At 48.1% G+C, this 13,574-nt stretch overlaps 1 protein-coding gene across 2 annotated transcripts; it reads left to right on the top strand.

The window, feature by feature from the left end:
• Nucleotides 1-142: 142 nt before the first annotated feature.
• LOC147146609 (uncharacterized) lies at nucleotides 143-13,345 on the top strand. Of its 2 annotated transcripts, none has more exons than XM_086034782.1 (7): nucleotides 143-500; nucleotides 688-781; nucleotides 2,798-2,912; nucleotides 5,901-5,941; nucleotides 6,024-6,144; nucleotides 7,245-7,414; nucleotides 8,115-13,345. In XM_086034782.1, the coding sequence occupies exons 4-7, from the start codon at nucleotides 5,939-5,941 to the stop codon at nucleotides 12,543-12,545; spliced, it is 4,725 nt and encodes a 1,574-aa protein (XP_085890908.1). In that variant the 5' UTR covers nucleotides 143-500; nucleotides 688-781; nucleotides 2,798-2,912; nucleotides 5,901-5,938; the 3' UTR covers nucleotides 12,546-13,345. The 2 variants fall into 2 exon arrangements, with proteins under 2 accessions (XP_085890908.1, XP_085890906.1); XM_086034780.1 differs by having other exon boundaries at nucleotides 2,798-2,921.
• The last annotated feature ends 229 nt before the right edge of the window (nucleotides 13,346-13,574 follow it).

Genomic DNA, 13,574 nt, shown 5'->3' with positions numbered 1-13,574 from the left:
ATTTGTCATTTTTTGGGGGGGGGGGGATCCCCGAGCTATTGAAAATGGTATTGAATATTTTACCGGTATCGAGTTTGAAATGTTCGTATGGTGTCGGTCGGGGAGGAAGCGGCCGCAAATCGAGGCAGAGGCGTCGTCCGTACCTGATGCGGCGGCGGCCGCCTTTTTCCACAAAAGTGTCTTCCCCAACTCTTTGATGTCGCCTCTCGCACGGCTGAGTGAACGCAAGAAATTGCAATCGTTCCAATGAAAAAGGCCATACTACACTATTTCGAATTTTTATTGATTTATTTATTTATTTGGGTGAGTCAGCTGGTGTTGTTCACGCCAAGTCAAGGCACTGACCGCAATTTTTTTTTTTTTGGTTTGGCTGACACCGGCGGTGAGTGTTGCCGCCGTGCCCCACGTGCCGTGTTGTCGTTTGGCATCGCCATGGAGACGCCCAAACTTCCTGTCTTGAGTCACGCCGGCCGATGAGCACAAAGTACAAGCGAGGAGTGGTGAGTTGCCTGGTTTGTGGGAAAGGAAATCCCAATCGCGTTGAAACATTTCACTTGAAGACCTTTGAAAGGGCGACGCGAGATTAGTGTCCAAAGTTCTTCCTCCGATCCCTTCAAGTGAAATTCAAAGCATTTTTGATTTTGTCTTCTGTGGCCTCATTTGCATAATCCCGCCCCCACACCGCAGCATTTCCGCCCGCGACTCGGAAAAGCCGAGCCGGCCGGCTGTCCGGAGCCGCTTTGAAGCCCCGGCCGGACTGCGCGACCCCAACCGCTCAAAGGTAAGCCGAGCTGCAGCATTTGGAATTCAAGTGTCATGAGAAGCGTGGGGAAATGCATCGGAAGCTTTTACGTGCGCTCGCCTTAGGGTGGGGATGTGGCCGATTCAATTCTCCATGTACCACAAAAAAAAAAAAAAAAAAAAAAAAGTCACCACATTTGTTCTTGGTCACTATTTGGGGGGGGGGGGGGGGCGCGCCAAATATTGCGACAGTCACCGGGTGACCCTGGCTTTGTCGCGACGCCCTGGTCATTTGTGCTGTCATGATCCGAATGCGAGCAGGGTGACTTGTTTTTGTGCGTTTTGAAAACATGTGGCGTCGCAAGACTAACTTGTTCTTGTGCACACATTGCGTTAGATGGAAATGTGATGACGTCGTGTTCAAAGTCAACTTTTTTTTCTTTTTTTTTTTTTTGAACCCGGAAATTGAGCTCCAGAAGCCATCCTGACTTTGTAGGTTGGCAGATTTATTTTGAGGGGATCCACTGGAAAGTCTGAAATGACATCAAAAGGAGTCATTTTGCCAATTTTTTTTTTTTTGCAGCAACCTGACTTTAAAGGGGAAGTCGACCCCCCAAAATTCTTTGCGATAATACGTTCTATGCGCCGTCACTAGCTGAAACACCACTTTCCGATTCGTATTGCGTTGATGGAATATGACTTGATGGCTTGACTTCCACTTGAACAAAATCAAATCCAATTCCGCTTCTGAAGCCAGTGTGATTTAGCAACATGAAATTTGCGAGGCGTGTCTTTCGCAAGGAGACCCACCAAAAAAAAAAAGCCGCGCCCAAAAATGCCACGGCCGCTCCTCCGTTTTGCTTTCAGAGCCTTTCAAGAGTTCCTCTGAAGATTTTGATCCCGATTTCCAGCAAATTGGAACGACGTCGGCGCCACCGTGTTTTGGGCCAAATGAAGTCTTGCGACGCTCGCGTGCGGAGCAAAACGGCCGTCGGCATGCGTGCGGCGCCGCAGCCACTCGTGCGGTGCGTCGTCTTTTGCGCGCGCGCCATCGTGCTGACTCACCGTCGACGCCCGCAATTAACACCCGCCGGGGTGCGGCGTTCGACACATACATAACAGACCGGTGTTCTTGCACCATATACACGCACACGCACCAGGGGCGGAGCCAGAACGCGGCTCGTGGGTGGGCCTGAATATTTCCGTCACTGAGCGCCATACGGTTAGCGTATATTCAAATCAAATGAGAAAGTGAACATGAAGTTCGGATCTTCCTGTGACGACCACAATTATGCCGTCGTAAATATTCGATCAAATAAAAACACAACAGAGCGCCAATTAAAAAAATCATGTACTAAAAATGTCAACGTTTTTCGGGTGGGCAGTCTCTCAATGTGGGTGGGCCTGTGCACACCCAGGCCCACCCGTGGCACCGCCCCTGACACGCACGCACGCACAAAAGGCAAATCCAAATGTGCGCACCCCCCCTCACCATAGACGCAAAGGCGCCCACCGACGCTCTTCCACGCCGGCACAAAAACGCATCATAGACACGCACAAAGAACACACCAATATGCACAACTCTCACATGTGGAGCCAGACGCACACGTGCGCACACACCAGGCACAACAAACACACGCATCCCCACCAGGGGCGGAGCCAGAACCTGGCGAATGGGCGGGCCTGGAAAAATCAGGGTGGGCCGGAATATTTCCCACAACGAGCACAATCCTCCTGTCCCGGCACATCGCAAATTCAAATCAAATGACAAAGCCAATAATACGGTTTGTCGGATCTTCCTTAGACAACCGCGATTATGCCACTCCAAATAGTCTATCAGATAGAAATAAATCATTTGTGTCAATGTGGGTGGGCCTGTGCACACCCATGGCTCCGCCCCTGCTCTCCACGCATGGAGCCAGACACACACACACACACACACACACACCCAGTGTGTGCGTGCACCTCCTGTCATCTCACCTGTGTGTGTGTGTGTTTGCGCCTCGCCGGGGCGTGGCGCTTGCGTCACGTGTCTAACCTGTTTGTCTGCGTTCAGGTGCTCAAGTGGTCCACCAGTTCTCCGCCGCTGCCCTGCACTCCGGCCCGCCCGCCCTGCGCGCGCACACACACACACACGGACTCCCGCTCCGGCCCGCGCACACGCGCCGATGGTGCGTCAGGTCAGTTTGGGGTTTTGGTGATTTTGGTGGATTTTGGCTGATTTTTGTTGATTTTTCCTGATTTTGTTGATTTTGTTGCGGCGCGCCGGCCGGACGGACGGACGGACACGTTCTTGTATTGCCGGCAGGCTTGTACTTTGTGCTCAGCGGCGAGCGAAAAGCGCAACGTTTGCTCGAGAAAGGTGGACGCCAGCGTCAGGCCAATGCAACTTTTGCAGCCTGCTTTGAAGGGAGACTTGACGGACGACTTGTTTGCGCGGCCATCTCCTGTCCTGCTTTGAATGTCGGCAAAACGGGATCGCGCTGGGACTCTCTTCGGAGATTTCGCACGTTCGCTTGTTTTTGATTTTGGCTCGGCCCCAGTGAGGAATATGTCCAAATTCGGAATGTTTGAGACCACTTTTTTTGCAGACCGATACCAGCGCGAGTTGTCAATTCTTGAGTAGTCACTGATACCGATACCACTAGTACTTTTGATACGTTAAGTCCCCCCCACCCTCCCATAAAAAAACAATGGCGGATCAAATATATCCCAGATATGAATCTCAAATCGATTTAAAATCGATTTGCTCGAATAATCCATTTGATTAATTGGAAAATCGAGTCGATCTGGAAAATGATGTCTTTTCAAGGTTCTTTTCATTCCAGACGCACAGCACGTTTTGAATGTGTCCATCAAATGATGCGCTTGCGCCAAACGTCGTTGCGTGTTGCGTTTGTGGACGGCTGCAGCACCACGCTCGTGCACAGAGACAAGCACGGGAGCAATTTTTTTAAAAATCCGATCGAAAATCGGCGACCGAAAAGACAATCGAATCGGGGCCGCCGTGAATCGTTGCATCCCCACTTACAATGCGGTATCGATACCGCATAAGGATGTTAGTATTGTGAAGGAAACGGAACGTTTTTGATTTGTGCAAAATGTGTCACATGAACGTCATTTTGTTTGGCCGTGAAACAAAGAAACCCGCAAAATGAGAAGGTGCAAATTAGGGTGCATCGTCTTTAATATCGGAGGCGTCGCTTGTCTCGCAACCTTCATTTTAGAGGCACAACGATGAATCGATTACACGGGGGAATCCTTTTGAAAAGACAACTCTGTTGAGTTGGACTTTGATGCTGATGAAATTCAAATCGGCATGCTGATTCCAAAATGACAACTTCTATTTCCTTTTCGGCGCTTTTTCTTTCATTTTCAAAGCTTCAAACTATTCCATCTTAGTGTCGCAATGACACGCATGGCCATTCATTTCACGATACCTTCAGAAAACGGGGGTCCTATAGCTCAAAAGCGGGTCGTGGTAGAGAAAAAAAACTGCGATCAGTTTTGGATTCCGCACCCAAAAATGAGATGCGAACCGCTGTCACAGCTTCATCGGCAAAAGTTGCCATCGGTACTTATTTATTTTTGATAATCGTTTGGAGACCTTGTTGAAGTTGAAATGGCCAAATCCTTTCAGCAGTAAATATTCTGCGATTATTTTTTTATTTTTTTTAATCCAAGACATTTGCAACATCTGCTTTTACTTTTGAAAAACAATCCACATTTTGGCCAATTTTCTGATGAACGTGACAGCCCAATCTGTGACTGAATCATAATTCATTCACATTTGTGCTTTTTCTGCACTGCCAATTTGAAATAATGTCCTGTTTGTTGGTTTGGTTGTTTTTTGAAGAAAAACACAGAAGTTAATGTTTTTTTTTGTTTTGTTTTTTTTAATCTGATTAATCGACAAAATAATCAATAATTGGTAGTTGCAGCGCTACTAGGTTTCCAGACATTTTCTTTGAAATATATTTTAAATATTTTCATTGCCTCACTGCAATTGTATGGTCATTCTTCTTTATGATACAGCATCAATATTTGCATCATTTTATTGCGCATTTCTGCACACATCACCTTCTCATCCATCTATGCTTAAGACATTTTCTTTTAGGATGGATGGATGGATGGATGGATGGATGGCGTTTTGAGGTGCGCCAATACTTTTGTCATTCATTGCTTCTAGCGGAGACTCAGCGGCCGCTTCATTCCGTGCAGCGTCTCACAAAAGGCAATGGAGGCAAATGTATCCAAAGGTGATGACGCTGGACACTGTGCAATGCGGATCGCTGCCCGGGGGAGTGTTTGCGATCCTTTTCCAACCGCAAGGAGTGTTGTGTAATCATTGCGCGGCGCATTGCGCGCATACCCCGCTTAATGAGCGCCGATCAAAATAAAGAAACTCTCAATTGTGCTCCGGCGGGAAACGCCCCAAAACACGATGACGCTCCCGATAAACTGGTTTGTCCTCGCCGACATTCCGCCGCGCATTCCTGCCTGAGGCAAACGTTCCCACGTGGCACCGACGTGGCACCGACGTGGCACGCCTCCTTGCTTTTTTTTAGCTCGCTTGTTCCCACCGAAAGTCACGCGCTCACTTTTGGATTCTTCTTCGGGTGAAGGAATGACTTTGTTCGGGCCTTTTCTCGACATTTGGGATGGAAATGTCTCCATTTGTGGGGCCCTCAACCACACAATTCGGTAGCGCCGCCAGAAAGATGGAACGCAAAAATTGGCCCCGACGCCGCTTCAACCCGTCAACGCGCAACTGGATGGACGTCTATCATAACAGGACGCACCCAAAAAGTCTCAAGGACCATTGTCCAAAATTGAACAGGGATTTTGCAGCCATTTCGCGCTCTGTCACACTCCCCCAAAAAAGAGTCACCGGTTTAACCGATCGACGTGTCTTATCGTAACAGGAGCTGTCCAAAAAGTCCCGAGGACCCGTGTCCGCAATTGAACAAGAAGGCGGCCATTTTGGTCTGAATCAGCCACTTCGCACTAAGTCACTAAGTAAAATAACAACAGTTTTAGCACGCTTCTCTTTAAAAAACAAACAAACAAACCGACAGACAGATAAAGCATTTGCATCGCTTGAACGTGAGTGCTTTGACATTTCAAGACTTGAGACTTTTCTGCGTCCTGTCCCACAGGTTCATTCTTCACGGTGACACAAGATCCACGCTCATCAATGGTAACAAACATTCGCAAAGTCAAACATTGCCTTTGAGTTCTTGTGTTTGAAGGTTTGCAATCCCACTCCCCCCCCCCCGCAGGCGTCTCAGTTCAGTCGGCGCCGACTCTCGGACGCCCTGACGCTGGAGCGATCCGAGCGTGGAGCGTTGGTCATTGCCAACATCGATGACGTCGACGGAACTAATCAGGAGCTGAGGGAAGGTTCGGAATGCCATCTTTTGTTGTCCGTCTCACTTTGCGGCAAATCCGATGCAGTTCGCTAACGCATTTGACAGCCGTGTCGCATCCTGATCAAAAGTTAAAAAGCATCCTCAAAATGTTGCTCGCGAGTGGAACGCCTTGAAACTCCAGCTCTGTGTTTCACTGAGGTTGCAGCATGACCTTTGGTAGGCATGTCTACAATGAGAAGGGCCACAAAAAAAAGTCTCAAGATGCCATGGCCAAAAAGACACGGGAGCTTTGCCATTCGGGGATTATTTTAGACGACAAGTCCGACAACTCATCTTGTGTCGTTTTTGGAAAATTCTCCCCCCTGAACCGGTTTCACTTAGCAACATGACATTTGGTCAGTATGTGTATCTTGAGTAGACGCCACCCAAAAAAAAAAAAGACAAAAACATCTCAAGCTACGCCCGAAAAAACACGGAGTCAGCCGTTTTGGTTTGAAGCGGCCATTTGAGACAAGTTTTTTTGTTTTTTTTTCACTTGACCTTTGGGGAAAATTCAGCCCCTGAAATCAGCCCCCCCCCCAAAAAATCTCATAAAACCGTGCCTGAAAGGCACAAGAAATCTGCCGTTTTGGTTTGAAGCTTCTGTCTTTGGCTTCTCTTGGCCATTTTAGCGGGGATCCTTGAAAGGCAAACTTCTCCTTCAGATTTTGCTCAATTGCTCCGAAATGTGAACCACATATGCTGGCGAGACTGATGGACAAAAGAAAAAAAAAAAACGAAGATTTGGGTTTTCATCCGTGCTCGTGGTCGAATCATGACGTTGGATAACTTGCCTTAAAACGCAAACCTTAAAATGTGGGCTCATGAATTTTTGGAAAATTCAGCTTCCGGAGCCACTTTTGCCAGCAACATGACATTTCGTCGGCATGTCTATCATGAGTTGACCCACAAAAATCTCTCAAGAGGCCCCAAAAGACATGGGATGTACGTTTTGTAATTTATGTATTTCTTTTATTTTTTAATTTCAAGCAGCTATTTTTAGTCGGGGGTTCTTAAGAGGCGAACTGAGACACTTTTGCAAATTTGTTTTGGCACCGCTCTGACAAATCAAAGTCGATTTGCGTTCCTCAGGGGATGAAGTGGTTGGGGCGACCATCAAGTTCGACCAACTGACCAAAGATGAGGTGATGGGTGTCCTGAAGCTGATGGAGCCGTACGATGACAGAATCCAAGTGCTCACCAGGAACAACATGAGCAAGAGTATGGGGAACCTCGACCAGTTTCCCGTCAGTCCTGAGATGGTAAAGTAGTCGCTTCGGCAGGACTTTCTTCTCCACCCCAAATGTTGAGAAATATGAAGAGTTGCAACCCCCCTAAAAATAAATGGCATACAGACGATTTGATTTGGGGAAGAAAAACCCTCACAGGGTGAGGACGCTGGCACGCGCAGTCCGTCAGTTGCCGCTTGGCAACCTGGAAAAAAATAGGGCTGTCAAAAGATGAATCGCGATTAATGGCAAATACGGACTTTTACGTGGTTTTACTTGGACACTTACTGGAGAAATCCAAAATAACTTGCCCACTTTGCACAGCCAATAGCATATTTGTTGTGCATCTTTGGTGTATGGTTCAACTGTTGTATTTGACAGGAAAAGAATGGTATTCAAGGAGCAAAGAAAGCTATTAGAACAGACAAATGTACTTTTTTCCACATTCATTCCTAGATTTGACTCAAGTAAATAACGGTTCAAAGCTTCGTAAAAAAAATCGGCGTTGAGTCTTTTGACAGCACTGAAAAAAAATACCAGTCACTACTTTGCTATTAGCAAGCACTTTGGCGGTATCTTCGGTCGCCGCGTGTAGAATCGTTACATTTGCGGAGGTGAGGGCTCGCTGTTCCAGATCTTGCGAGAGCAACCTTGAATGGAACTTCATTTGTCAAACTTGCTCTCCCCCCGTAGACCGCCGATGTAGTCACACGACACTCTTGTCTGTTGGCAGATGCTGCGCGATTCTTACAGCAAGCTCTACAACGCCAAAATCAAGCGCTTCATGCGCAAGGACTTGTCCGATGGCGACAGCCTGAGAGACTTTGTGCAGACGCTCCCTCGCAGCGGCAAACTCAAGACCAAGCAAGACTCAGACTTACCCCGTCTGGGGGTGGACTTTGGACGCCTGAGTCCCAACACGCTTGGCAGGCGCTTCAGCGCTGACTCGGAGAGCAGTCGCGCCGCCTACGCGTCGGGAGCATTCGCGCAGGGGGCCAACCTGAACCTCCCGCCTCTGGGCGTGGGCCAGGCGAAAGCGGGCAGACGGGCGCGGGTGCCGCAGCCGCTGAACGGTCGCAGTCGGTTGGGGAGCACCAGTCCGAATAGGGCGCACGCTGGACTCGGCTCTGCAATTGACTACGACGGAGACGACGCCGCGACGGCCCTCCGGGGCGCTGGCGGCCAGTTCCCAACGTACGACCTCTCTCACGACGATGCAGAATTTGATGTGGATGGTTACGACGTATCACCCACGATGCATCTAGCCGGACCATCATCGAGGTTAAATGCGCCCCGGTTTGACTTGAACGGTCAGAGTGGCCAATTGGGTCTTCGGGGGTCCGCGTTAGACGTGGACGGCCCCTCGGGTGACTTTGACGTCAAAGCGCCCACGATCAGAGGTGATTTCGGCGTGCCAAATCCCCAACTCCAGGGTGTCAGCGTGCCGACCCCAGCAGTTCGCTCCAAGGTCCCCTCTGGAAAGTACAAAGCCCCTAAGTTCTTCATGCCAAAGTTTGGTTTACCAACTGTTGAGGTTCCAGACTTTGACGCCGATCTACCCGGCCTGGACATTTCGAGCCCGGATGTCAAACTTTCCAAGCCGAACGTCAAAGGTCTGAAGACAACCGATTGGAGTCTGAAAAGTCCAAAGGTAGAAGGCGGCTTTCATGGTCCTGACTTGGACCTCAAAGGTCCCAGGTTAGACATGGATGCTCCAAACATGCCAAAATTAAGGATGCCTAAATTTAGTCGCCCGAGCCTTAAAGGACCTGAGATTGATGGAGACTTTGATGGTCTGGACATGGACATCAATGCACCCAAATACAAAGTCAATGGTCCAAGCGCTGATTTAGGGATGTCAGGTGTTGATATTGATGGAAAATTCAAGAGGCCAAACTTGAAGACGCAAGATTACGATCTTAACGGTCCTAACCTGGACCTCAGATATCCTGACTTGGACATCAGTGGTCTCGATCGCCGAGGTGGAGTCAGTGCACCTGACCTTAAAATGCCCAAACTCGGTCTGAAGGCCCCGAAACTGGACCTCAAAAGCCCAAATTTGGATCTGGCCTCTGGTAGACTGAACATGCCAGATCTTGATGGGCCAGACCTGAACCTGAAAGCTCCAAAGCTTAGAGGCGGCATCGATGGCCCCGACTGGGACGCAAACCTTACAGCTCCCAAGTTGGATTTGAACTCGCCGGATGTTGACCTACCAAATGCCAAAGTAAACATGCCCAAAATAAAGTTTCCCAAATTTGGCCGCCCAAGCCTTAAAGGTCCTGCCATTGATGCAGACTTGGATGATCTGGACATGGACATCAACGCACCCAAATTCCATCTCAACGGTCCCAAAGCTGATTTGGGGATGCCTGATTATGATCTCGGTGTTCCTAACCTAGACCTCAAGTCTCCTCAGCTGGACCTCCGAGGTGGGTTAAATGCACCGGATCTTAAGATGCCTAGACTTGGTCTTACGTCCCCCACACTGGACCTCAAAAGCCCAAATTTGGACCTGCCCGATGTTCATGCCCCAGACCTGAACCTGAAAGCGCCCAAATTAAAAGGTGGAATCCGTGGCCCTGACTTGGACTTGCCCAGTGCCGACCTTAAAGCGCCCAAGTTAGATCTGAAAACTCCAGACATTAACATTGGATCACCAAAAACCAAATTTAAGTTTAAAAAACTGAAGATGCCAAAATTCAAGCGTCCAAGCCTTAAAGGTCCTGACCTCGATGCAGACGTGGATGGTCTGGACATGGACATCAACACACCCACGTTAAAACTCAAAGGTCCCAATGCTGATTTAGGGATGCCAAATGTTGATATTGGCGGGAAGTTCAAAAAGCCGAGTTTAAATATGCCAGATTTTGACCTCAAGGGTCCGAAGTTTGATGGTCCCAACCTAGACCTTAACTCTCCTGACTTGGACCTCGGGGGTCCTAACCTGCATGGTGAAATAAATGCACCGTATCTGAAAATGCCTAAACTTGATCTTAAGACCCCGACACTGGACGCCAAAAGCCCGCACTTGGATTTGCCAGATCTGCAGGGTCCAGACTTGAACCTGAAAGCTCCTAAGATCAAAGGTGGCATGAATGGCCCCGAATGGGACTTGCCTAATGCAGATCTTAAAGGGCCCAAGTTAGATCTGAAAACTCCTGACATCAACATGGGTTCACCAAAGGCAAAACTGAAGATGCCCAAATTAAAGATGCCTAAATTCGGTCGTCCAAGCCTGAAAGGTCCCGACATCGACGCGGACTTAGATGGTCTGGACATGGGCGTCAACGCACCCACTTTAAAACTCAAAGGTCCCAACGCTGATTTAGGGATGCCAAATGTTGATCTTGATGGGAAGTTCAAAAAGCCAAATTTGAACATGCCAGATTTTGATCTCTTTGGTCCGAAGATAGATGGTCCCAACCTGGATCTTAACTCTCCCAACATGGACCTCGGTGGCCCTAATCTCCGCGGTGGATTAAACGCACCAGATCTGAAAATGCCAAAACTCGATTTCAAAAGTCCCAAACTAGACCTCAAAGGGCCAGATTTGGATTTGCCAAATCTGAATGGTACAGATCTTAATCTGAAAGCTCCAAAGATAAAAGGCGGCTTGGATGGTCCGGATTTGGACTTGCCCAACGCGGACCTGAAAGCTCCTAAATTAGATCTGAAAACTCCAGACATCAACATTGGGTCACCGAAAACTAAATTTAAGTTTCCCAAGCTGAGGATGCCTAAACTGAGGCGTCCGAGCCTTAAAGGTCCAGACCTGGATGTTGATCTAGATGCTCCAGATTTGGATATTAACGCTCCCACTGTCACCCTCAAAGGTACCAAACCGAACTTGGATCTTGATATTGGTGGGAAACTCCAGAAGCCAAACTTGAGTGTGCCAAAGCTGGACCTGAAGAGCCCCAAACTGGACCTGAATGCGCCAAAGTTGGACCTCAATGCTCCAGACTTAAACCTGAAAGCACCAAAACTCAAAGGCGGACTCGACGTCAACAGTCCCGATATCAACATCGGCTCACCCAAAGCAAAAATGAAAATGCCCAAAGTAAAACTTCCCAAAGTCCATCGGCCAACCCTGAATGGACCAGACATCGATGGTCCAGACTTTGATATCGATGCGCCAGACCTGGATTTCGGACGACCATCGGGCAAATACAGGAAACCGCATCTGAAAGTTCCAGACGTGGAGTTGTCCGGACCAAACGTAAAATCACCCAAATACAACGGGAAGCTCAAGGGACCCAACGCTGACGTAAATGTCAAAGCACCGAAAGTCAAAGGATCTTGGGACACCCCGAAGGCAGACCTGCCAAACATGGACCTCAGATCCCCAAGGATGGACTGGAGCGCCCCGGACACAAAACACAGAAGGCCCCACATGAAGATGCCGAAAGGGTATGACACAGACCTGAATGGAGGTGCGCAGGGTCTGGATCTCGGTTTCCCCGATGTGAGGGGTCCAAATTTGAAGCCGACAATGCCGTATTTAGACATGGATGACATCGACCTCAACGGACCGGATGTGAGTGTGTTAGGAACCAACGCCAAGCTCAGGACTCCGGACCTGGATGTGGACACGTCGACGCTCAACTTCAGGAAGTCGTTGCACGGTGGCTCGGGCGTGCCGCTACCCGGGCTCGACTTGGACAATGACTTGACTCATTCTCGCTTTGTGGGAAGGTCCAAGGCCTCGATGGACGCCGACTTGGGCCGCTATGTGGATTTCGCACGTTCGGACCTCAATATTGACGACTTCACCGGGAAGTACCACATCCCCAGAGGCAGAGGCTCTGACCTGGACCTCCAGCTGCCCTCGACCTCCAGGGGGGTGACAGCTGACCTGAGGGGACCTCGACTCAGTGGCGTCCCACTGAACGCGGATGCCATTTTGCATCCCAGTCACGCTGTAAAGTCCGCTCACACTTTAAATGACGGCCGCTGGTCGTATTCTCAGAAAAGAGCTCCCGATACCTCGGACGGATACTTGGTGACCGTTTTCCCCACGCAGGAGGAAAGCGAGAAGGAGCCAAAGCAAAAGTATGGCACGCTCGGCGGCCTCAACTTTGGCTCCGGTGACGTCAACCTGGAAGTTCCTGATCAAGACGAGCTGAAAGGCTCCACGTTCCTGTTCTCCAACCTGGTTTAGTAGGGCTGCCGGAAAATCGTCACAGTTCACGCACAACAAGAACAAAAAATAAACTCGACGAAACGAAAGCCACTGGGTTCCACTGGATGCTGGTTGTCTCTCCAAGTTTGGTTCGCACCGTGTTCACTGTATCCAGAAATAATTCTTCTGTTGATCTCAGTCCTCTGTTATTCCTACGATGTTCTTTTGAATGTCCGAATGACATTCTGAGGTGCCTGTCAGTCGTTTCTTGTTTGTCTGTCATTCTTGTCATATTCTTCTGTCTTGAATCGGATCTTGTTTTGACTTCTTTTCCTTTATTCTCTCGAGGTTCTCCTGACATTCCTCTTAATGTACTTTTGCTGTTCTTCTGTCATCCCCATCTTTAATCGAACAAAAAGGACCTCTGTGTGAAAGTGGGCTTGAGTGGAGAAACTAAACTACTGCAATGTGTACATAATAAATGCCAGCAATTCAAACCCATAAAAGATTGTACTTAATGGTCAGACTCATTTGTATGTTGTTTGTAATTGTGACTAAATAAAGCAATTGTTTGCTTTCAAAATCAAAGCGTAGTTTTGCACCCTGCCTGTACATACACATACACACACAGTACATGTCATGTAGCTACCTACATACTGAGTAGTGGGACTGGATGGGTCAATGGACTTTAACAAACTTTACTTCTTACTTTGCTCTTTTTATTTTAAATATATATTATCAGTTATTCTGTGTGTGTATATAAAACTAGTGTATATTTATCTACTCTACGTTGTAGTTGTAAATGTAATGTGGCTCAATAAAGTGATGTGGAATATGCAGTTTCAGGGTTCTTTCTCTTCCTTCTTTGCTTTAAAGAATGATCAAATGAAAACATACAAAATGTTAGTATGTGTAAGCGTTGCTGTCCAGTAAAAAGCATGCAACTCAAATTTTTTTTTTTTTTTTTTTTTAAATCATACGAAACTAATATACGTATTTCTCTTGTGTTTCATGCAATACCACCCACAGAGTTTGGAAATAAAGTACTAAGATTTTAATGTATACTAA

This window comes from Filicampus tigris, chromosome 6, assembly GCF_054856515.1.
Source record: "Filicampus tigris isolate MCC_2025a chromosome 6, RoL_Ftig_1.0, whole genome shotgun sequence".
Classification (NCBI taxonomy): Eukaryota; Metazoa; Chordata; class Actinopteri; order Syngnathiformes; family Syngnathidae; genus Filicampus; species Filicampus tigris.
The sequence above is the reverse complement of the archived record's forward strand: the minus strand, read 5'-3'. Positions and strand labels throughout refer to the sequence as shown.